At 43.1% G+C, this 25698-nt stretch overlaps 1 protein-coding gene across 1 annotated transcript; it reads right to left on the bottom strand.

Moving 5' to 3' along the window:
- Positions 1-2929: 2929 nt before the first annotated feature.
- KTI12 (KTI12 chromatin associated homolog) lies at positions 2930-25599 on the bottom strand. Its single transcript, XM_045371022.2, has 3 exons — positions 25373-25599; positions 12107-12167; positions 2930-5015 (listed from the first exon to the last, which is right to left on the bottom strand). The coding sequence occupies exons 1-3, from the start codon at positions 25394-25396 to the stop codon at positions 3784-3786; spliced, it is 1317 nt and encodes a 438-aa protein (XP_045226957.1). The 5' UTR covers positions 25397-25599; the 3' UTR covers positions 2930-3783.
- Positions 25600-25698: the final 99 nt, after the last annotated feature.

Here is a 25698-nt window from a genome sequence, read left to right as displayed (position 1 = left end):
CCACGGGTTCAAGACCAGCCTGGCCAACATAACAAAACCCTGCCTCTACTAAAAATACAAAAATTAGCTGGGTGTGGTGGCACACGCCTGTAGTCCCAGCTACCGGGGTGGCTGAAGTATGAGAATTGTTTGAGCCTGGGAGGCAGAGGTTGCAGCGAGCCGAGATCGCACCACTACACTCCAGCCTGGGCGACAGAGCGAGACTCCGTCTCAAAAAAAAAAAAAAAAAATGTTAACAGCATTTCTAAATGATTATTATTATATAATCATTGAAAATAATTTTTAATTGGTAGCTTATATAAAAAACTAGGATACAGAAGTATCTATAGTCTGGTTTTAATTATAAAATATGTACAGAGAAAAGAGCCTAAATGTACCAAAACATAATAGCAGTTTTCTGTGGATGATGGCACTGTGGATGTTTTCCTATACTACATCTATATTTCATGATTTTTCTACAGTATAATTTTTATAATCAGGGAGGAAAGTGTTCACAATGAGCAATGCAATCCACCTGAACCAGACTGGCTAGAGGAAGCTCTTAAGCTCTCAAGGCTCAAATGACAGTTGGAAGACCCCATGTAGGTAGGTAGCCATTGGCTTTCACCATCACACAACCCCATGTCACCATAACATATACTGTATAATAGCTACCATGCACTTAACATATTGATCTATATCTATTATTTACCCATCCCCCTCCACTGGACTTGGAGATTCCTAAGACAAAGAACTCTTAGCTGCCTCTATATCCCTTACATCTGACACATATATTATTGATAGCAAACACTTATATAGCATTTGCCATGTGCCAGGCACTACTGTAAATATACATAAATTAACCCATTTAGTAAATGTCAAATGAATCATTCAGCCTCCTCACCTTAGGACTACCTCACATCTGGATGGACCTCTGCCTGCAATACTTATAAAAGCTTGTAAACCAAATGAGCAGGGCAAGTTTAGGTGGGTAGTAGGATATAGGTAACTATAGTAGCCAAAATGTGCTGAACGTTTATTATATGACATTGTGCTGTTTATGCATTATCTCATTTAAATCCTCAAAATAACCCTAGGGTAGATACTATTAATGGTCTCACAATAGAAATGAGAAAACTGAAATGCTCAATACAGTAAATATTTGGCCACATAAAATCTAGGTTCTAGGCTGGACGCAGTGGCTCACACCTGTAATCTCAGCACTTTGGGAGGCCGAGGCTGGGGGATCACTTAAGCTCACAAGTTCAAGACCAGCCAGGGCAACATGGTGAAAACCTGTCTCTACAAAAAAATACGAAACTTAGCCATCATGGGGTGCGCGCCTGTAGTCCCAGCTACTCACAGCACTGCACTCCAGCCTGGGAGACAGCCAGACCTTGTCTCAAAAATAAATAAATAAATAGATAAATATATAAATAAATATAAAAACCCAAAACAAAACCCAAGGTTCTGCCACTTACTAGGTAACTCAGAAGTCCAACTTCAAAACCAATGTTCTTTCTGTTACAGTCTCCTTCAATTTAGAATGGTAACCCAGAATCCATGGTTAAGCCCAATTCAATCAATAACCAACTGAATGAAGGTTGGAAAAAGCCTTTTGAGTTTGCCTCATCCAAACTCCATTTCACACATGAATCCTCTTGTTTATCAGAAACAAAAGGTAGTATAGATTACCTCACAAGCAAGGAATATACCATGAACCAAGGCAGCCCATCTACCCCATCTTTTAATAGCTCCATAGTTTCAGAGCATGCATGTTTTAGAATGTCTTGCTTTCTCTTTTCTCCCTGGCAAACATCTATTTATCCCTCTAGAGCAGGGGACGGCAAACTAGGGTCTGCAGGCCAAATCCAGCCCACCGCCTGCTTCCACAGGGCCCATGATATGCAAATGTTTTGTTGTATATTTTTACACTTTTCAATGTTTGCAAAGCAAATCTAAAAGACTCCTTTGTGATGTTAAAACTGTAATTCACAGTTGAGTGTAGTTTTATTAAAATACATTCATGCTCATGTTTACTTGCCATCTATAAGTAGCAACAGTATTTCATAGTCCACAAAGCCTAAAAACATTTACTATTTGGCCCTTTACTGACATTATTCTAGAGTGATGGTTCAAGTGTTAACTCCTCTATAAAACCTTTCCAAAACCACCTCTCCCAACAGCTAGTTAGTCTTTTTCACCAGGTTTCCAAAACATTTTGTCCTTTGTCATCATCCTCTGACCACCAGCCCATTTCATCCTTTTTTTTTTTTTTTTTTTTTTGAGATGGAGTCTCGCTCTGTCACCCAGGCTGGAGTGCAGTGGCACAATCTCGGCTCACTGCAACCTCCGCCTCCCAGGTTCAAGCGATTCTCCTGCCTCAGCCTCCTGAGTAGCTGGGATTACAGGCACAGGCCGCCTCACCTGGCTACTTTTTGTATTTTTAGTAGAGACAGGGTTTCACCATGTTGGTCAGGCTGGTCTTGAACACCTGACCTCATTGATCCACCCGCCTCGGCCTCCCGAAGTGCTAGGGTTACAGGCGTGAGCCACTGCACCCAGCATAATTGTATCTTTTACTTGTATTTATCACCACATATCTCTTTGTTTTTCGAGTTTCACTGTTTCACTGTTGCCCAGGCTGGAGTGCAGTGGTGTGATCGCAGCTCACTGCAACCTCCACCTCCCAGGTTCAAGCAATTCTCGTGCTTCAGCCTCCAGAGTAGCTGGGGATTACAGGTACACCATCATGCCCGACTAATTTTTGTATTGTGAGTAGAGACGGAGTTTTGCCACATTGGCCAGGCTGGTCTCGAATTCCTCACCTTGATTTCGGACTCCCAAAGTGCTGGGATTACAAGCATGAACCACCACACCCAGCTTCTCACCACATATCTCAAGATCAAAAATACTGTATCTAATTGGTCTTTGAAAATCACAGGCACTGTTAAAGTAAGTACTACTTTAATTTCATTTGTTCAATGAAATCAATGAAGAATGAAATTGACAAGCTTACAATATTTGCCTTGAAATATAGAATGAAGCACAACAGTTATGGAAATTGTCACAACATAATTACTCTAGATCAAAACATTTACTCTCTCAGAACTATCAAAATACTACTTCACTTAAAGGAACAATGACAAGTATACCTAAAATGTTAACATGAAAGTTACACAGGGAACATTAAGTGAAAGAAATTCCAGTAGACTATTTTTAAAGATTTTATCAGAGGAAATAATCTAGTAGATAACTTGCTTACTTCCACAAAAACAAAAGTTTCCCAAGGATAGACACCAATGTAGTTATCTGTGAACTCAGTCCCAGAATAGAGACTAGCAAAAAGTCAGTACAGTACTCAAAAAATACTTTTGTGGTATGATAAAAGGGCAGGTGCAGATGTAGAACTGTGCCATCTTCAGTTTCTGTTCACAATTGTTTTAAAACAATTCTCATCCATCCAGTCTGCTCTCCCACGCCTCAGATGAAGGAAGCCAATGGTCAACGCTCTGTGATATCCCAAGTAGGATCCCATCTAGGCAATCCCTGTCCACCTGAGCTCCGTCCTCTGGAGGGATTTGCCAGGATGCGCCACGATAGTTCTCCATTCTCTTTAGTCTCAACTTATGCTGTAAACCCAAGGACTGGCACAGGGGCATGCAGGAAAGTTTGAGTGAATCAGTCACAACAGCTCTAGTACAGTACTGCATCGATATGCTCTGGAGACCTTCAGCTTATTCTTCCCAGAGAAATAATGTGGAGTGGAGATCAGAAGCCATGCCTTCTCCCTACCTCCTCTGGTTAGTGCAGGCTCTGGCTCAGATACTGAAGAAACATGTTGGCCAGCTGGGGCAAGTTCTCATTGTTGCGATGCATTTTAGTGTACGAAATAAACTGGCGACGAAGGCGACTCAGTTCTGCCATGGTCAAGGGCCGGGTAAACCTCAAGTGCTCTGTGGTACCAGGAAGCGTGAGCAAGTCCCCGGGGACAGCGCTCTTCTGCGCTTCCATCAATCCGGCCAGTACTTGACTCGTGACCTGGTCCAACTGGTGCAGAAAGCTGCCGGAGGCGAGCGGCTGGGACTGCGTAGACTGATGGGGTGGTGGGGCTCGGTTCTCAAACAGGGCAGAGCGGATCCCCGCCACGGGCAACGGCTCCTCTAGCCCCACCAAAGTGAATAAAGGCCGGTCCCAGCGATTCCGAGAATCGGGAGCCTCAAAGCGCAGCGTTAGGGCCTCCAGGAGTTCTGGAGAGTAAAAGGAACCCGACACGTGCTTTGCAGATTTCTCTGATTCCGGAGTCACGAGAGCTGGAGACTCTGCAGTCCCGGATTCTTCTCGCTCCAGCTCCTTGGGTACGTCGGCCTGGACACTTCCATTTACTACAGAGCCCGCAGTATGCAGTTCCTTGAGGACGCGGCTGCCCGCCGCCTGGGGTCTCCCGTCCTCCTCAGCGTGTGGCCGCCAACTCACACTGACGTTCCGGCCCGGGTTCTCCTTCGCGCCCGCCACCTGAGGTCCCGCGCTCGGGCCGCCGGGCCGTACGCAGTAGACCAGGCAGAGCGGGGTGCGCGCCGCCCGTGCCAGGCAGTAGAGCTCGTAACGGAAACCTTTGATGTAGTTAAGTGAGTCCAGGATGACCACGTCGTGGCGACTCAGGCGCCGTTCCACGGAGGCTCGCAGAGCTCCACGCAATGCCTTCTCACGGGCAGAATCGCCGTACACGGTTGGGTCTTCTGCGCCCAGGACAGCTGCGTCATCCACCACGTACACCGCGCGGCCCTCAGCAGCCAGCGCCATGCGCAACTCTTCAGCTCGTCGGCTCTTGCCGCTGTACGGCAGCCCACAAAACACCACAAGCGGCATCCTCTCAGGGAGCGACCATAAGCAAACGCGCTGCCTCAACTTCCGGGTTGTACGCGTCTCTGACGTAAGCCGGAAGTGCAAACTTCTCTTCCTGTCTCCCTCGACTTTTACAGACCCTCTTGTTTCTATGGAAACTGGAGTTCTACGCCAACTAGGCCCAGGTTCAGCTTTCTCAGAAAGGAGATACAGAGACTAGAATGGCATCAGTTATGTATGCCAAATGTTATAGGCCTCAGGAGAATGTGATCTTCCTGCGGCCAAAGACTGCCCCTCCATTTTATTAATAAGGCCTAAGGGGCATTAAATATTGTAAGCAATCAGCACTATATTTAGCATATAGAAGGCAATTAATAAATGCTGGTTCTCCTTCATTCCTCCTCTTAAACCTACTGGCTCTCAGTAAATGTTTATTCAATTACCATTTCAATCATTCAACATCTCCAAGTTTGGGAATTCAGAGATGAACATAAAACGCTTTCCCCACAAAAGATAAAAGGTCGGAATGGGAAGGATCAGGCGCCTACAATCAAAGTAATACATATTATAAAGGATAGATGCAGGTGAGATTATAAAAGAACAGAAGGGAAACACAAACTACCCAGAGAAATGACTGAAGACTTTATGTAGGAATAGTCATTTGACTTAGAACTTGAAAGACAAAATAGGAATTTTTCTCCTTAGTAGGGTTGCCAGATAAAATACAGGATGCCCAGTTACATTTGAGTTTCAGATAAACACCAAAAACATTTTTAAGCTTAAGTGTGTCCCAAATATTGCATAGATATATTTAAAATTATTTGGTGCTTATCTAAACTTCAAATTTAACTGGGCATCTTTAATTTTTTATTATTTATTTTTTCTTTTTTAGAGATGAGGTGTCAGTATGTTGCTCAGGCTGGTCTCAAACTCCTGGGCTCAAGTAATTGTGCCACCTCTGCCTCCCAAAGTACTGGGATTACAGGTGTGTGAGCCAAAGTGCCTGGCCTGCATCCTTTATTTTATTATTATTATTTTTTGAGACAGAGTCTCGCTCTGTTACCCAGCCTGGACTGCAGTGGTGCGATCTCAGCTCACTGCAACCTCCACCTCCTAGGTTCAAGCGATTCTCCTGTCTCAGCCTCCCAAGTAGCTGGGACTACGGGTGGGCGCCACCACACCCGGCTAATTTTTGTATTTTTAGTAGACATGGGGTTTCACTATGTTGGCCAGGCTGGTCTCAAACTCCTGACCCCAGGTGATCCACCCGCCTTGGTCTCCCAAGGTGCTGGGGCTAAAGGCATAAACCACCATGCCTGGCCATTCTTTATTTTTACTTGCTCAATCTGGCAACTCTGTTATTGCAGAAGGTTTGAGACCCAGAGCGATGAAACCGTTGGATCTCTTGTATAAACAGCAAGCACTATAGGATGGTAGGTGCAGAAATGTGAGTGTGCCTGTGCATGTGTGTATATTGTAGATGCACATATACTGGGGTCTTTGTATCTCTCTTGTACAGTACAGAAAAAACATTCAAGTCTTGGCTCCTCCACTTACTCGTGTTGTAATTGCTGGCAAATTATATAACTTTTCTGTACTTCAATTTCCCCTTCTATAAAATAACCACAGTTATTTCACAGGTTTCCCAATCTAGTAGGTTGTTGTGAGGGTTAAATAAATGTAAACATAGGCCTGGCATGGTGGCTCACGCCTGTAATCCCAGCACTTTGGGAGGCAGAGGAGGGAGGATCACCTGAGGTCAAGAGCTCGAGACCAGCCTGGCCAACATGGTGAAACCCTGTCTCTACTAAAAATACTTAACTAAACCTACTTGAGACTTTATAGACTATTCAACTTGACTCTAGCAGGCAGTATGGTGTACAGGTTTAAAGAGCAGGCTCTGAAGCCAGAGTGCTTGGGTCTGCCACTTGCTAGCTGTGTGCTCTTGGGCAAGTTATTTTAGTAAACGTAGAAAAAACTGTGCCTGACTTTTTTCATCTCTAAAATTAAGGTAACAGTAACACCAACCTCAAAGTTGTTGTGAGAGTTAAATAAGTTGATTTGCATAATTTAATGCCTAATACACAGTAGCACTTAGTACAGCTGACCCTTGAACAACCCCAGGATGAGGGGCACTGACCCCTGACGCAGTCAAAAATCTGCATATAACTTTTGACTCCCTAAAACTTAACTACTAATAGCCTACTGTTGACCGGAAGCCTTACTAATAATATATTCAGTTAACACATATTTTGAGTGTAATATTATATATTGTATTCTTACAATAAAGTAAATTAAAGAAAATGTTATTAAGAAAACCTTTCCAGGAAGCAGGGGGGAAAAAAAGAAGAAAAAGAGAATCATAAAGAAACAAAAACATATTCAGTATTCATTAAGTGGAAGTGGATACTCATAAAGGTCTTCATCCTTGTCTTCACACTGAGTAGGCTGAGGAAGAGGAGGAGGAGGAAGAGGAGGGGTTGGTCTTGCTGTCTCAGGATGGCAGAGGCAGAAGAGGGTGGAAGGGGAGGCAGAACAGGCAGGCACACTTGGTGTAACTTTATGGAAATATAATTTCTGTCTGACTTTTTTGCTTTTTCATTTCTCTAAAAATGTTTCTATACAATACCAATCCTTTTTCTTTGATTTAGTTTCAGGGCACATATCTTAGAAGGTTCCATGTTGTAAAATAAGTCAAAAGCACTCCTAAATAATTAAAACCTTCTGCCAGATCTGTTTTCTGGCAGTGCTTCTTCTACGTGTTTTTTCCTCATCATCTGGCACTCATCTCCATCAAGTTATCTTCTGTTCATTCCTCTGATTTGGTGTCTGTTAGCTCTTGAATTTATCCAAGATCACATCTTAAAACCCTTTACCCCTCTTTTTTTTTTTTTTTTTTTTTTTTTGCCATATCCACAATCTCTTTCATGATTTTAATTATGTGTCATAAACCCTGTGAAGTCATATGTACATCTGGACACAGTTTTATCCAGCAGGAATTTATTGTTTCAGGCTTGATGGTCTTCACAGCTATTTCTGTAACAACAATGGCATCTTCAATGGTATAACCCTCCTAAACTTTCATGATGTTCTCTCTATTGCAGTTCTCTTCCATAGCTTTGACAGTCTATTTTCCATATAGGACTGTGTGTAATGAGCCTTAAAGGTCCTTATCACCCCCTGATGTAGTAGTTGATTGAAATACTGTTTGGAGGCAAATAGACCTCTTTCTTTCTTTTCTCTTCTCTGCTTCTCTCCTTCCTTCCTTCCTTCTTTCCTTCTTTCTTTCTTTCTTTTTGAGACAGAGTTTCACACTTATTGCCCAGGCTGGAATGCAATGGCGTGATATCAGTTCACTGCAACCTCCACCTCCCAGGTTCAAGTGATTCTCCTGCCTCAGCCTCCTGAGTAGCTGGCTTTATAGGCATGCACCACCAGGCCTGGTGAATTTTGTATTTTTAGTAGAGACGGGGTTTCTTCAAGTTGGTCAGGCTGGTCTGGAACTCCCAACCTCAGGTGATCTCCCCGCCTCGGCCTCCCAAAGTGCTGGGATTACAGGCGTGAACCACCATGCCCAGCCGCAAATAGACCATTTTTATGCCTTTGGTGTTGAACTCATGGGGCTCTGGGTGGCCAGAGTATTGTTCAATATCAAAATAACTTTAAAAGGCAGTCTCTTATTGACTAGGTACTTCCTGACTTCAGGGACAAAGCATTGATGGAACCAATCCAGAAAAAGGGTTCTTGTTGTCTAAGCCTTCTTATTGTACAACCTAAACACTGGTAGCTGGTGTTTATCTTTGCTCTTCGAGGCTGGGGGTTAACAGCTTTATAGACAAGGGCAGTTCTGATGACAAACCTGACTCAAACTCCTGGGCTCTGGTAGTCGTCCTACCTCTACCTCCCAAAGTGCTGGGGTTTTTTGCATAAAACAGTAGAGTTAGCCTATCTCTTCTTGCCTTCAATCTTGGTACTTGCTTCTCTTCTTTTTTTTTTTCTCTTTTTTGAAAACTGAAATAGGGTCTTATTCTGTTACCCAGGCTACAGTTCAGTGGTGCAGTTATAGCTCACTGCAGCCTCAGTCTTCCAGGCTCAAGCAATCCTCCCACCTCAGACTCCTGAGTAGCAGGGACAACAGGCATGCGCCACCACACCCAGCTAATTTTTCTATTTTTTGTAGAGACAGAGTTTCCCATGTTGCCCAGGTTGGTCTTCCTTACTATTAATGTCCTTTGTGGCTTTTTTTTTTTTTTCCAAAATAGGGTACCTTAATCTGCATTAAATACCTGTTCAGGCAGATATCCTTTCTCTTCGGTGATTTTCTTAATGGTGTCTGAGAATTCATCTGCTGCCTCTTAGTTAGCATAAGCTGCTTCTCCTGTATCTCTTTTTTTTTTTTGGTTGTTTTTGTTTTTGTTTTTGAGACTGGGTCTCACTCTGTCACCCAGGCTGGAGTGCAGTGGCAGGATCTCGGCTCACACAACCTCCGCCTCCCAGGCTCAAGCGATGCTCCTGCCTCAGCCTCCCGAGTAGCTGGGATTATAGGTGTGGGCCACCATCGCCTGGCTAATTTTTATATTTTTTGTAAGGATGGGGTTTCACCATGTGGGCCAGGCTGGTCATAAACTCTTAACCTCAAATGATCCACCCACCTTGGACTGCCAAAGTGCTGCGATTACCGGCATCACTGCACCCAGCCTATCTTGACATTTTTAAAGCCAGACCTCTTTCTAAAATCAGCAAACCATCATTTGTTGGCATTAAATACTCCAGCTTTAGATCCTTCACCACCTTTTTGCTTTAAGTTGCCATATAATGACTTTGCTTTTTCTCAAATCATATTAGAGTCAATAGGTATGCCTTTCTTATAGTACCCACATAAAAGCTGCATATTATGCACATAAAAAGGCATTTGGCAAAACGTGCAAGGTTTTTGCGCCTGTTGGCATGGCTACAGTGACAACTTCATGAATTTCCTTTTTTTTTACACAATTGGTTCTTACGCTGGATTTATCTTTAAAAAAAAGTTGTTGTTTTTTTTTGTTTGTAGAGACAAGGTCTTACTTTGTTGCCCAGGCTGGTCTCTATCTACTGGGCTCAAGCAATCCTCCTGCCTCAGACTCTCAAAAATGATTCATTTGGCCGGGCCAGAGCAAGATATCATTTCAAAAAAAAAAAAAAAAAGAGTTCATTTATCTTGAAACGGCAAGCAACTACCTCTGTAGACCTCAGTCTACAGTACATATCAAGCAATTCAATTTTTTCTTATAATGTCATGAGCATTCTCTGCTTCTTGGGAACACTTCCAGCATCACCAATGGCACCTTGTATGGGTTTCATGGTGTTATTCTAGGTTTATGATATTGTACTAAATACCAGGAAAAATATGCAAGAGTTGTAAGAGATTACTTTTTGTTGTTGTTGTTGAGACCCCAGGTTGGAGTGCAGTGGCATGATCTTGGGTCACTGCAACCTCCGTCTCCCGGGTTCAAGCGATTATCCTGCCTCAGCCCCCCGAGTAGCTGGGATTTCAGGTATGCACCCACCACGCCCAGCTAAGTTTTTTGTATTTTTAGTAGAGACAGGGTTTCACCATGTTGGCCAGGCTGGTCTCGAACTCCTGACCTCAAGTGATCCACCCACCTTGGCCTCCTAAAGTGTTGGGATTACAGGTATGAGCCACCATGCCCAGCTGAGAGACTACTTTATATTGCAATACACAATACACTGGAGAGACGTACTGCTCACTGAAGATGATTAATGTTGCACCGCATTTTAAGTGGATACTCACAATACTTGAGCTCATCTCCATAGCAACAGGAGGTTGCCACAAAATTATTAGTCATATGTTATATACTACGGTTAATTTTTATGCAGTTATGATTTAATATGGCATCTTTAAATTTGTGTACATTTCTCCCTTCTGCAAATGGCATCATGTGTGGTCTATAACTGTTTGTGTGCAGAAGTTTTTTTATTTTTATTTTTATTTATTAATTAATTTTTTTTTTTTTGAGACAGAGTCTTGCTCTGTCTCCCAGGCTGGAGTGCAGTGGTGCAATCTCAGCTCACTGCAACCTCCGCCTCCCAGGTTCAAGTGATTCTTCTGCCTCAACCTCCCCTAGTAGCTGGGACTGCAGGCGCGCACACCATGCCCAGGTAATTTTTGTATTTTTAGTAGAGACGGGGTTTCACCATGTTGGCCAGGGTGGTCTTGAACTCCCAACCTCAGATAATCCGCCCACCTCAGCCTCCCAAAGTGTTGAGATTACAGGCATGAGCCACCATGGCTGGACAGAAGCTTTTTAGACAGGGTCTCACTCTGTTTCCAGGCTGCAGTGCAGTGGCATGGTCTCAGCTCACTGCACCCTCAAACTCCCAGGCTCAATTGGTCCTCCCACCTCAACCCCCCCAAATAACTGTTAGTTTTTGTAGAGAAGGGGTTTCACCATGTTGCCCAGATTGGTCTCAAATTCCTGGGCTCAAGTGATCTGCCTGCCTCAACCTACCAAAGTGCTGAGATTACAGGCATGAGCCACCGCACCCAGCCAGTGTGCAGAAGTTTTGATAAATTTTAACTTGTAGATTTCTGGATTTCTGTATGTTTTATGGTAGTAAATGATAATATAGACTAGTATCTACATATGTTTTATACACTTGTACCATTTTCTGAAGTTTTTTGGTATTTCTAGGCTACGCCGTTCATCTGCAAGTTTTTTCAAACTGCTTGAAATCTCCATAACATCTTCCAATACATTTATTATTGAAAAAAATCCACATACAAGTGGACCTGTGCAGTTCAAATCCATGTTGTCTGGCCGGGCATGGTGGCTCACATCTGTAATCCCAGCACTCTGGGAGGCCGAGGCAGGCAGATCGCGTGAGGTTGGGAGCTCAAGACCAGCCTGGCCAACATGGTGAAACCCTGTCTCTACTAAAAACTACAAAAACTGGTAGCACATGCCTATAATCTCAGCTATGTGGGAGGCTGAGGCTTGACAAGAATCGCTTGAACCTGGGAGGTGGAGGTTGCAATCAACCAAGATCACACCACTCTACTGCAGCCTGGGTGACAGAGCAAGACTCTGTCTCAAAAAAGAAAAAAAAAAAACCATGTTGTTCAAGGCTCAACTATAAATGTTAGCCAATATTATTGCTGTTGTAATTAGGCAACTATTCAGTTCTTGCTCTGCCTTGGTATAGCCCTTCACCAAAATTAACATTAAGTTGATAACTGAAAAGTGTTTTACCACCATAAATGACCTAAAACCATGTCTTGTACCTGGCAGCTGCTTCTTTCTTCCCATCTTCCAATGTCCTCCAATGAATATGATCTCCAAAACCTGGAAGGAAAGAACTTTATAAGCATTCACCCAATGAACAAAGGGCACAGTCCCAAGAAGAAAGTGTGCATGTTCACAAGATACCCAATAAGAAGGTTTTCTTCTGTCAAGAGCTTGGTGTTCAAGTCCCAGCTCCACCACCTTCTAGGTGTATGGGACCATACCTCAAGCCTCAGTTTTCATACCTGCAAAATGGAGACACCACCACCTAATTCACAGTTTCAAAGGAGGCTAAATTAAAAAATGACATTAAATGCTTTGTAAACTATCATGGAATATGCTAATAACACTATAAGAATGAATGAGAATTTCTCACAGAGTAAACATAAAGCAGGTCATAACAAATCATAACTAATTCAAGGTGATTCAGCAATACAGCTTTAGATTCAGAAAGACCTAGGTCCATGACTCCACTTCCTATTAAGTGTGTGAATTTTTGTGAGTGAAGTAAGCTCTCCAAGTCTCAATTTCTTTCTTATTTTCCCTCTTCATCTATAAAAACAAGACAATAAGACCTACCTCCAAGGGTTAGTATAAGGATTAAATGAAGTTAGTATTTAAAGCTATTGTTATTAGTATGCCCACAATTCAGCCAGAGTAATCTTTCTATTTTAAACTCTTGAGCATGTTTTGTAGGATAGCACAGAATGGTCTTTCTAAATCATGTTACTCCTGGAAAAAAACAAAAACAAAAAAACATTCAAAGACTTTCCAATGCCCTAAAGATAAAGGTCCAACTCTTGTAGTAGGGTTTATAAAGCTTTTCAGAATATGGCACCTGCCCACCTCTCCAGCCTCACTTTCCACACTTTTCCTAAAATCTTATACATACACCCTGTCCGTTCCTTTTTTTGTTTGTTTTTTTAGATAGAGTCTGTCACCAATGCTAGAATGCAGTGGTGTGATCTTGGCTCACTGCAACCTCTACCTCCCAGGTTCAAGCGATTCTTGTGCCTCAGCCTCCTGAGCAGCTGGAATTAGAGGCGTCTGCCACCACACCTGGCTAATTTTTTTTTTTTTTTTTTTTTTGGAGATGGAGTTTTACTCTTGTTGCCCAGGCTGGAGTGCAATGGCACGATCTTGGCTCACCACAACCTCCACCTCCCGGGTTAAGTGGTTCTCCTGCCTCAGTCTCCCGAGTAGCTGGGATTACAGGCATGTGCCACCAAGCCTGGTGTATTTTGTATTTTTTGTAAAGATGGGGTTTCTCCATGTTGGTCAGACTGGTCTTGAACTCCCAACCTCAGGTGATCTGCCCGCCTCAGCCTCCCAAACTACTGGGCTTACAGGCGTGAGCCACTGCGCCTGGACTGTAATTTTTGCATTTTTAGTAGAGACAGGGTTTTGCCATGTTGGCCAGGCTGGTCTCAAACTCCCAAGCTCAGGTATCCGCCAGCCTCCTCAGCTTTCCAAAGTGCTGGGATTACAGGTGGGAGCCACTGCGCCCGGCCCTTTCACTTCTTTAAATGAGAGCAGCATGCACTCTCTCCCCTCCAGGCTTTCACAATCACTACTACCTGTGCAATTCCTTCCATCCCATACCTCCAATTCATTCTTCAGGTATAAGCCTAGAGGGCATTTCTTCTGGTATATCTTCCCTGACTCCCAAAGCACCCTATTCTTGCCCCATCACAGCACTCCCCAGGATGACTTGTAAATGTTTATGTGTCTATCTCTGGACCATATCTGTCTTATTCCTCTCTGTTTCCTTAGCATTTAGTAGTACACATGGTCACACTAAATGCTCCATAAAATATTTTTTGAGCAAATGAATCTTATTTAGATCATATCACATAATTTTATATCCAAAAATTATTAGTGATCATAATGCTAGCTGCTATTTACTGACCACCTTCTATGTGCCTGACATATCACATGTGTTATCTCATTTAAATTTGGCCTTATTAATAACCCAGTTTTACTTAATCACTCTATGCTTCAGCTGTCTCATCTTTAAGAGGCATAATAATTATATCTCATAAGGTTACTGAATATCAAATAGAGAATGGCATAAACCCAGAAGGCACAGCTTGCAGTGAGCTGAGATCCGGCCACTGCACTCCAGCCTGGGTGACAGAACGAGACTCCGTCTCAAAAAAAAAAAAAAAAAAAAAGAATGTACAAGACCAAGAATGAACCCAAATGTAAACTAGGAACTTTAGTTAATAATAATATATCAGGCCGGGCGCGGTGGCTCAAGCCTGTAATCCCAGCACTTTGGGAGGCCGAGACGGGCGGATCACGAGGTCAGGAGATCGAGACCATCCTGGCTAACACGGTGAAACCCCATCTCTACTAAAAAATACAAAAAACTAGCCGGGCGAGGTGGCGGGCGCCTGTAGTCCCAGCTACTCGGGAGACTGAGGCAGGAGAATGGCGTGAACCCGGGAGGCGGAGCTTGCAGTGAGCTGAGATCCGGCCACTGTACTCCAGCCTGGGCGACAGAGCGAGACTCCGTCTCAAAAAAAAAAAAAAAAATATATATATATATATATATATCAATATAGGTTCATCAGTTGTAACAAATGTACCACATTAGTGCAAGATGTTACTAGAAGTTGGGAGAAGGAGGGAGAGAGGGAAGAACCCTGTATTTTCTGCTCAATTTTTCTATAGACATAAAGCTGCTCCAAAAATAAAGTATCAATTTTTTAAAATGCAGTGGACAAGTTAAAACAGCAAATTAGAGGCAGGCAGAGGCATAGATCAGAAAAAGGTATTCAAGATGCAACACAAAGAGATAGGAAATGAAAGTTATGGAGAGGCCAAGACATATAGAATAGATTGTGAAAGTCTAATACACATAAATTTGGAGTCTCAGAATGAAAGGGTGAAGGAAGAAGACATATTTGAAGGCAGGGCATGGTGGCTCACACTTGTAATCCCAGCACTTTGGGGGCTGAGGCAGACAGATTACTTGAGGCCAGGAGTTCGAGACCAGCCTGGCCAACATGGTGAAAATTCTGCTCTACTAAAAACACAAAAATTAGCCAGGCATGGTGACACACGCCTGTAGTCCCAGCTATTTGGGAGGCTGAGGTACAAGAATCACTTGAGCCCGGGAGGTGGAGGTTGCAGTGAGCTGAGATTGTGCCACTGCACTCCAGCCTGGGCAATAGGGGAAACTGTCTTTTTTTTTTTTTTTTAGGCATATTTGAAGAGATAATGGCTCAGCATTTTCAAGAACAAGATAAAACATTAATATGGCCAGGCACAGCGGCTCATACCTATAATGCTAGCATTTTGGGAAGCCAAGACAGAATGATCACTTGAGTCCAGGAGTTGGAAACCAGCCTGGGCAACACAGAGAGATCTTGTCTCTACAAAAAATTAAAAGTCTGGCACACTGGCATGTGCCCATAGTCTTGGCTACTTGGGAGGCTGAGGCGGAAGGACTGAGCCCAGGAGTTTGAGGCCGCAGTGAGCATTGATTGTGTCACTGCACTCCTGGGTGGCAGAGAGATCCTGTCTCAAAAATAAACAAACAAAATACAACCATGAATCTACATATTTCTTCATAATATGTATTAACTGGGATAAATTATAAAAACAAACTTTTAAATGGTGAAACTGCAGAGCAACAAAAACACTGGGAAGATCTTGAGAGCACTCAAAAAGAAGTGACTTTTTTTTTTTTTTTTTTTTTTTGAGACAGAGTCTGGCTCTGTCGCCCAGGCAGGAGTGCAGTGATGTGATCTTGGCTCACACAACCTCCACCTCCTGAGTTCAAGCGATTTTCCTGCCTTAGCTTCCCGAGTAGCTGGGATTACAGGCGCCTGCCACCATGCCTGGCTAATTTTTGTATTTTAGTAGAGACGGGGTTTCATCATGTTGGCCAGGCTAGTCTCAAACTCCTGACTTCAGGTGATCTGCCTACCACGACCTCCTACAGAGTGCTGGGATTACAGGTGTGAGCCACCAGACCTGGCCGAGAAATGACGTATTTTCTACAAAAGATCAATGATTAGACTGACAGAAACAACAGAAATCAGAAGACAGCAGGAATATCACCTTTAAAATACTAAAAAAAAATAACTCTAAACCTAGAATTTTGTACCCAGCAAAACTATCTTTCAAAAATAAGAGCAAAATAGACATTTTTAGATAAGCTGAGAGATTTTTCTATCCTTCCCTCACAGCCCTTAGAAAAAACAATCTTGCTGATACCTTGATTTTGGACTCCTAGCCTCCAGAACTGTGAGACAATAAATTTCTGTTGTTGAAGACACAGTTTGGGCTGGGGATGGTGGCTCATGCCTATAATCCCAGCACTCTGGGAGGCCGAGGTGAGAGGATCACTTGAGTCCAGGAGTTTGAGACTAGCCTGGGCAACATAGTGAGATCCCATCTCTATAAAAAATAGAAAAATTAGCCAGGTATGGTGGTGCATGCCTGTAGTCCTAGCTACTTGGGAGGTGGAGGCAGGAGGATCGATTGAGCCTGGGAGGTCAAGGCTGTAGTGAGCTGTGATTGCCCCACTGCACTCCAGCCTAGGTGACAGAGCAAGACTCTGTCTCAAAAAAAAAAAAAAAAAGACACAGTTTGTGGTACTTTGTTCCTGTAGCCTTAGGAAACTAATACAGCAGAGCAAGGCAAAAGCAAGGAGACTAATAAAGAGGCTACTGCAATAATCCAGGCAAGAGATGATAGTGGACTAGACCAGCTGGGGTGGTAGAGGGAGTAAGATACCAGTGGGTTCTGGATATGTTTCAAAGGCAAAGTTAGCAGAATTTTGCTATGGATATGGGGTATGAGAGCAAAAAGAGAAGTCAAGGATCACTGTAAGGTTTTTGGCCTGGACAGGTAGAAGGATGGAGCTGCCATTTACAGTGAGGATGAAAGAATGATTAGAGCATGACCAAGACAGTCCAAGGAGAAAAATTAGATCCAATACATACAACTCTTTCAAAAAAATTTTGACTGGGTGCAGTGGCTCACACCTGTAATCCCAGCACTTTTGGAGGCCAAGGCAGGCAGATCACTTGAGGTCAGGAGTCCGAGACCAGCCTGGTCTAACCTAACATGGTGAAACCCCACCTCTACTAAAAATTCAAAAATTAGGCCAGGTGCAGTGGCTCACGCCTGTAATCCCAGCACTTTGGGAGGCCAAGGTGGGTGGATCACGAGGTCAAGAGATCGAGACCATCCTGGCCAACATGGTGAAACCCCTTCTCTACTAAAGAAAAAAAAAAAATTAGCCGGGTATGGTGGCATGTACCTGTAATTCCAGCTACTCAGAAAGCTGAGGCATGAGAATTGCTTGAACTTGGAGGTGAAGGTTGCAGTAAGCCAAAATCATGCCACTGCACTCCAGCCTAGATGACAGAGTAAGACTCTGTCTCAAAAAAAAAAAAAAAAAAAAAAAGATTTTTGCTGTACCAGGGACAACTGAAAGCTGATATATGATACAGTAAGGATAGGAAAAAGGGGTAATACAACATGAGAAGGGAGAGTCACTGGTAAAATGTTGGTGAGTCAGTGAGACGAGATGGGATTTAGCACTCAAGGAGAGGGATTAGCCTTTGCTAGGAATAATGATGGTTTATCAGGTAACAACAGGAAAGGGAGCATATATGAACACTAGTGGGTAAATGCAGTAGTGAGAATTTTTGAAAGGACTCTTTCGATTCCTTCTGTCTTCTGTTATAGGGGGACCATAATTACTAACTGAGAGCAAGGACTATGGAAGAAGTATTGGAGATTTGAAAAAATGGGAAGAAGTATGAAATAGTCCCCTAAGAGAGAACCAGAGAAAATCAAAAGGATAGCTAAAGGACTTTTTCAGGTAGGAAATGATCCCAGAAAAAGGCCTAGATACTAATAATAGTGAGCAAGTAAATATTGTCTGTATAGCAATTTATAATGCCCAATTTGTAGAGTTAAAAAAGAAAGAGAGAGAGAACTAAGCCAGGCACAATATGCACCTGTAGTCCCAGCTACTCCGGAGGTTGAGGCAGGAGGATCGCTTGAGCCCAGGAGTTTGAGGCCAGTCTGGGAAACAGGATGAGACTCTATCTCTAAAAAATAAATAACTAAGTTTAGAAAAAAAAGTTAAAATTAGAACTACATATAAGACAACTCCTTATAAGTAAAGAGGGGGTAATTGAAGTTAAATGTTCTAAAGTCCCTCTTACCACTGGGGGTATAATAGTGTTAAATTTTGTTAAGTATGCAAGTAAAATTTCAAGAATTACTACTAAAAGAAAAGAACTAGAATGCCAACTTCCAAACTAATAAAGGAGATAAAATAAGAACAAGCCAAAGAAAGGGCAAAAAGAAAAAAAAGCACAGAAAAAAACAGTAGAAACTGGATAACAGAAACAAGAGCAGTTCTGTCAATAATCAAAACAAACATAAGTGGACTAAACTTGCCAATTAAAGTGAAAAGACAAAAATTGTCAGACTTGGTTTAAGAAAAAAATACCTCTACAATGCTTATAAAAGCATACCTAGCCAGTTATGGTGGCTCACACCTATAATCCCAGCACTTTGGGAGGCCAAGGCAGGAGGATCACTTGAAGCCAGGAGTTCGAGGCCAGTCTGGGCAACATAGTGAAACCTCACCTCTACAAAAAAAATTAGCTGGATGCCGTGGCATGTGCCTATAGTCCCAGCTACTCAGGACACTGATGTCAGAAGACTGCTTGAAGCCAGGAGTTCGAGGATGCAGTGAGTTATGATGGCACCACTGCACTCTAGTTTGGGCAACAGAGGATGACCCTGTTTCTTTTCTTATTTTAAAAAAAAAAAAAAAGCATGCCTAAAACAGAAGGACTTACAGAAGTTCAAAGCCAAACAAAAGAGAGTCAAGGAAGCTAGATTAATATCAGGTTAAATAAAATTTCTCAGCTAGGCACAGTGGCTCATGTCTGTAATCCCAGTACTTTGGGAGGCTGAGGCAGGCAGATCACTTGAGCTCAGGAGTTCAAGACCAGCCTGGCCAACCCCATATCTACCAAACATTTAAAAATTAGCTGGATGTGGTGGTATGCATCTATAATCCCAGCTATCTGAGAGGCTGAGGTGGGAGAATTGCTTAAACCCAGGAGGCAGGAGTTGCAGTGACCCAGGATCAGGCTACTGCACTCCAGCCTGAGTGACAGAGTGAGACTCTGTCTCAAAAAAAAAAAAAATTAATTAATTAATTAAAATAAATTCTCCATGTACCTAGGCCACTCAGAAGCTAGGTGTCAAACCTTACCATCATGTAAGGTTATTACTAATAGAGACCTAGAACAGCACTGCAAAGTAGAACTTACTGCAATGAGCTGTTCAATATGGTAGTCACTAGCCACATGTGGCTACAGAACAATTGAAATGTGGACAATCCTTTTGGGCTCAATTTTTACTTTTATTTAACTTTAATAAATTTAAATGTAAAGAGTCACAACACTAGAGATTTAGTCCAACCCTCTTATTTTCATGAGGCCTAGAAGAAAAGTTATCCAATACTCCAAGGTAGACCACAACCAAAATTTAAGTCTCCTGACTCCTAATTAGCATTCTTTTCTAATACCCCAGTACTTCCCAAGCTGTTCTACTGCAATATCCCTAAGAGTAAGTCTAGAGGTGTAATGTGAAAATAGTCCACTGCGGCTGGGCACGGTGGCTCACGCCTATAATCCCAGGACTTTGGGAGGCCGAGGCAGGCCAATCACAAGGTCAGGAATTTGAGACCAGCCTGGCCAACACAGTGAAACCCCATCTCTACTCTACAAAAATTAGCCGGGCGTGGTGGCGGGTACCTGTAATCCCAACTGCTTGGGAGGCTGAGGCAGGAGAATCGCTAGAAACCGGGAGGCAGAGGTTGCAGTGGGCCGAGATTGCATCACTGTCTCAACAACAACAAAATAGTCCAATGCATGTACAAAATTTCCTTGAGAACTCATATTACAATTTACATTGGAATTTTTAATAATAGTAATAATCACCACCATCACTTATTAAGCAATTACATTTTTTTTTTTTGGTAGAGATAGGATCTTGCTATGTCGCCCATGCTGGTTTTGAACTCCTGGCCTCAAACAATCCGCCCGCCTCGGCCTCCCAAAGTGCTAGGATTATAGTCATGAACCACTGCACCCAGCCTAAGTGCTTATTTTATGTAATAATTATACTGTAATAACAATATTAATAATGACTAACACATATGAAATTTATTATGTGCCAGGCACTTAAATGCTTTTATATGTATTAACTTTTTTAATCCTCACAATAACTTTATGAGGTAGAAACTCTAATTATCCCTTTACAAATAAGGAAGCTGAACTGAAACAGCTTGCCCAAGGTTACATTGCCACTAAGTGGCAGAGCTGGGACTAGAATCTAGGTGGTTGGGTTCCAGGGTCTGTAGTTAACAACCATTCACCACACTTTACTGCCTCTCTAGCAAAGATTAAATGAACAAATGAACGCAGCTTTGCCAAAGCAGAATGTTAACACCAACTTCAGATCTAGAAAACTTGGATCGTTTTTGCAAAAAGATGTTTAAAAAGTATAGTGTTTACCTTCTTACTAAAATTGTCTACTCCCCAGCACCACTAACGCTCCCACCTGTGCCAACATGGAACATCTGAAGGCAGTCCAATTTCCTAAAGTGTCACCTGTATAGCCACTTAATTTATGCCAGTTATCTGCAAAGTGAAGTCTCCCACATCAGCAGCTCTTACCCTCCAACAGTAATTTTTTTAAAAAGAAAGAAAAGCAACCATTTCTAAACACAGCATTCAATCAGAATTTCCAATCTCTTCATCCAAAAATTGTTTTAATGAATGTAAGCTAAGGACATCTGAAAAGTATTATCCACCCACTCCCAGCTGATGAAACCTAAATAACAAAAGGTCAAGCATCAGAGCTGGTAGCCAAGCCTTTCAAACAGGGAACACTATACCTGAGACATAGAACATAGTGGCTAAATAATGATTGTCTCAGTCAAACAGACCTGCATCAGAATTTTTGTTCAGCCACTTACCATTTTCATAAATGCAAAATATGGCTAACAAAAGTATGTATCCCATAGGCTGTTGTGAATGTGAGTAGAACACTGTGTGGGAGGTAAAAACACTTCCTATGTGTTAGCGCCAAATTTTTATTCTAGAGACTTGACAAAGTCATCCATTTTTGTTTCAGGCAGAAGAGCACAAGAACCACTCCCACTGACAGCTTTCTAGTTTCTCCTTTAAACTTCAGAGGAGCATCTGCACTGAGAGACTGGAATGGTATGCTGGTTGAGGGCACTGGCTCTGGGATTTGTATTCCAGCTAGTCCACTGGACTCCTGTGCCTCATTTGAGGTTTTTTTCATCTGTGAAATGGGGATAATGATAAAAACATTATCCATCTCATAGGGTTATTATGAGGCTTAGTCAATACATGAAAAATGCACACAACAGCACCTGAAGGACAATAAATGTACAGTAAATATGGGTCACTACTTCTCCCCATAGGTGATGTATTCCAAATTTTTAGTTCACAGAGAACAATGTAATTACTTTGGAACTCTATAGAATGTTAGAGCTGGAAGAGATCTTAGGAAGCACTTCTAGTCCAACTCTCTCATTGATTAATTGGTTGTCAAGGAGGACCAGAACTAAATAGCCTGACCAGGATTAATATCCAGGCCTCCTAATTTCTTTTCTTTTTTGAGACAGAGTCTCACTCTGTTGTCCCAGGCTAGAGTGCAGTGGCGCCATCTCGGCTCACTGCAACCTCCACCTCCCAGGTTCAAGCAATTCTCCTGCCTCAGCCTCCCGAGTAGCTAGGATTACAGCTGTGTGCCACCACGCCTGGCTAATTTTTGTATTTTTTAAGTAGAGATAGTGTTTCGCCATGTTGGTCAGGCTGGTCTCGAACTCCTGACCTCAGGTGGTCCAACTGCCTCAGCCTCCCAAAGTGCTGGGATAACAGGCGTGAGCCACCGCGCCTGGCCTGGGTCTCCTAATTTCTATTTAGTGCTAAGTCCACATCACTGTGCTGCTGCTTCTTAATGAAAACAGTAGAGATCATTCAGTCTTTCCTCCCTGCAAACCACCAGGCCATCTTCCAGAAAGAGCTAGAGCTAAACATCTGAGAAGAAATCCATCTCATTAAGACTTTCAGCAACCATTGCCCCAGGTAGCACTTTTTTTGGGAAGTAGGGGAAGTGGGATGTAATCTATTTCCCAAGAATCCATACCCAAGAGATACATGAAACAAAAGTTTGAAATAGTATGAATTCCTTTTAGGGATTATACTGGTTAATATTTATTAAATACTTTCTAAGTGTTTGACACAATATTAAGTGCCTTTTGTTTTTTGATTGAATCCTCCCAACCCAGTCCCACTGCCCTAAGCTGCCCTTCTATGTGCTCCTGCAGCTACCTAGTATTTCCCTGCTCAAAGTATATATCACGCTGCCATGTAACTGTCTGCTTACTTGTCTTGGTATCTTACCAGACTGTAAGCTGAAAAAAGGACCGGAATCACAATCATCATGTTTATCATTCATTTCCTCTTTCAACAAATATTCCTGAGCATGAACAAGACAGAAATAGTCCTAGTTCACTGTGGCGGATATGCCCTTCTTACAATGTGACCTCAACATACCTCCCACTGGGGGTGAGGGTGCGATCCTAATATCCCATTCCCTTGAATCTGCCCCTACAGGGTACAGTGGAAGTGATGCTATGTGCCTTGTAAGGCTAGATGACAAAAATGCCATGCATTTCCACCTTGTTCTCTTATGGCATTCACTCTTGGAATCCAGCCTCCCATAAAGCTACTGTGAGGAAACGCATAGTAGCCTATGCAGAAAGATCAGATGGAGAGGTAACCAGTTTAGCCGAGGCCCCAGACATTATAGAACAGGGACAAGCCTTTCCCAGTGTGCCTTGAATTCCTTACTCACACAATTGTGAGCATAATAAAATGCCCACTAAATTTTGGGGTGATTTATTACACAACAATGGTAACAGGAACAACCACACAAAGCTTAATATTGAACAAGGAATAAAGATACAAAATACCTGACTCCAAGGTATTACCTATACCTAACACAGTAACTCGAACAGAGTAAGTTATTTGTTGAGTGTCTGAAGTAGTTATGATGCCTATTTTGCAGATGAGGAACTGAGGCTTTGAGAGTTAAGAAACTTGCCCAAGGCTACTCAGCTAGTGAGTGGCAGAACAAATTAAAACTCAGATCTAGGCCTGATGCGGTGGCTCACGCTTATAATCCCAACACTTTGGGAGGCCCAGGAGGGAGGATCACCTGAGGTCAGGAGTTTGAGACCAGCCTGGCCAACATGATGAAACTCCATCTCTACTAAAAATACAAAAAAAAAAAAAAAAAAAATTAGCTCGGCATAGTGGCACACGCCTGTAGTTCTAGCTACTCAGGAGGCTGAGGCAGGAGAATCACTTGAATCCAGGAGGCAGAGGTTGCAGTGAGCTGAGATAGCACCACTGCACTCCAGCCTGGGTGGCAGAGCAAGACTCTATCTCAAAAACAAAAGCAAGCAAACAGAAAAAACAACAAAGAAAAAACTCAGATCTAAACTCACGTATCTAACACACTACTCTTCCGTTACTCTCAGTACTTACAATTTTACTGTAAATATACAGTAGTCTGGCTGGGTGCAGTGGCTCACACCTGTAATCCCAGCATTTGGGAGGCCGAGGCGGGCAGATCATGAGGTCAGTAGTTCAAGACCAACCTGGCCAACATAGTGAAACCCCATCTCTACTAAAAATACAAAAAACTAGCCAGGCGTGGTGGTGGACACCTGTAATCCCAGCTACTCGGGAGGCTGAGGCAGGAGAATCGCTTGAACCCAGGAGGCAGAGGTTGCAGTAAGCTGAGATCATGCCATTGGACTCCAGCCCAGGCAACAGTGCGAGACTCTGTCTAAAAAACAAAACAACAAAACAAACAAACAAAAAGGCAGTCTGTTTTAAAATGGGATTGTCAGTATTTAAAACATTCTGGCCTAACAGGATTTGTCATGCAGTTTCATCACTGAGATGGAAACCCACATATCACATTCTCCAAAAAGCTTCTCCTGACCTTCATAACTCAAGTGATGCCAGCTTCCCCAACCTCCCCAGCATTTCTACTTCCTATTCCATCACAGTCTTGTTTTCCCAGCACTTGTTCCTAGCTGAAACTGTCTTATTAATTTGTTCATGAGTCTACTCTGTCTCTCTGACATGAATATAAGCTCCACGAGAGTAGGAACCTTGTCTGTCCTGTTTACAGCTATATCCCTAGTGCCTAGAACAGTGCCTGAAATACAGGAGGTGATCAAAAATTATTTATGGAATGAAGGAATGATTGCATTCAGGCAAAATGAATGCCCACTCAATCTTATTACTCACCAATTGATGTGAAAATAGAGAGGATAAGAGAAAACAAAAACAGAAGGATTGCAGCAGAATCATTCCATACAGTAAGGTCAGTGGGGAAAAAATGGAAGAGGGGTTGGGATCCATGCTACAATTCATCTACTTAGAAAACCATAAACCTTGAGTTCACAGACTGTCAATCCAACTTTCAGCTAAGTAAGGGCTGATGAGGAGAAAGGTGTTAAAACTTAGAATGGAGATGCAGGTAATGGATGGAGTAGGGGGCCACACCTCCTAACTTCCATTCATAACCACCGATCGCTCATTCACAAAAACACTTCGCTGAACCACAGCAAGGACAATTGTTGGGGATCCTTAAACAGCAGACCTTCTCCTTCACCCTGCCCTTCTTATGCACTAGATCCAGCTACCTGGGATGCAGGTGCTGTCTCCCAAAGGCAAGCAAGTGGCAGTAACCTAGCTCTTCACGGAAGAGGCAAGGAGAGAAATCTTCAGACCTAGGACAGGGTTCTCTGCATATGCAGGTCCCCAACGGCTCTATTTCTCCCGGGTGGGAAGGTGACCGCTCCTCAGGACCTCCCAAGTGCTAGGCACTGTGCCGGGCTCTTAAACATGCTTTTCTTAATTTACGGGCCATTCCTTCTCCCCAACCCAGTAATTTAGAGAGGCCTCAAGTAGAACTTCATTCCCCAGACCCGCTACTCTCTACCCCAAGAAATCTTCAAACTCCAGGAGTGATTAGGGAAGATAAAAAGAAATCTGGCGTGGTCTAAGAGATAGAACGGGAGGGGAACGGTGTTAGGGCAAGAAGAGGTTATACTGGGCTGGGGCCCAGGATCAGTAAAGATAAGAACGCGGTCTGACCCTTTCCAAGCCCATTATGTCCATCAGAGGAGATGACGAGGAGCAGGAAACTGAAGCCCAGCAAACAGGTGGCCCCGAGACGAGGCCGCGTCTCCATGGCAGTAGGTGCGCGGGGCCACGGGGCTGAGCGGACGGAGGGCCGGAGTCCCAGCAGACGGTCCACACCGTTCCCCGAGCGCGGCTCAGCACAACCCCTCTCCTTCCCAGATTTTTTTTTTTCAAACTCTGGAGGAAGTGATGTTAGACGGATGTGGGTGGTGCCTCCGGGGTCCGGTTTGGGATGGAGTGAGTTTAAAGGTGCAGATCACGTAGAAGGGTACGAAAGC

Source organism: Macaca fascicularis, chromosome 1 (genome assembly GCF_037993035.2).
Source record: "Macaca fascicularis isolate 582-1 chromosome 1, T2T-MFA8v1.1".
NCBI classification, from domain to species: domain Eukaryota; kingdom Metazoa; phylum Chordata; class Mammalia; order Primates; family Cercopithecidae; genus Macaca; species Macaca fascicularis.
Note: the sequence above shows the minus strand (reverse complement) of the source record. Positions and strands in the feature narration are given on the sequence as shown.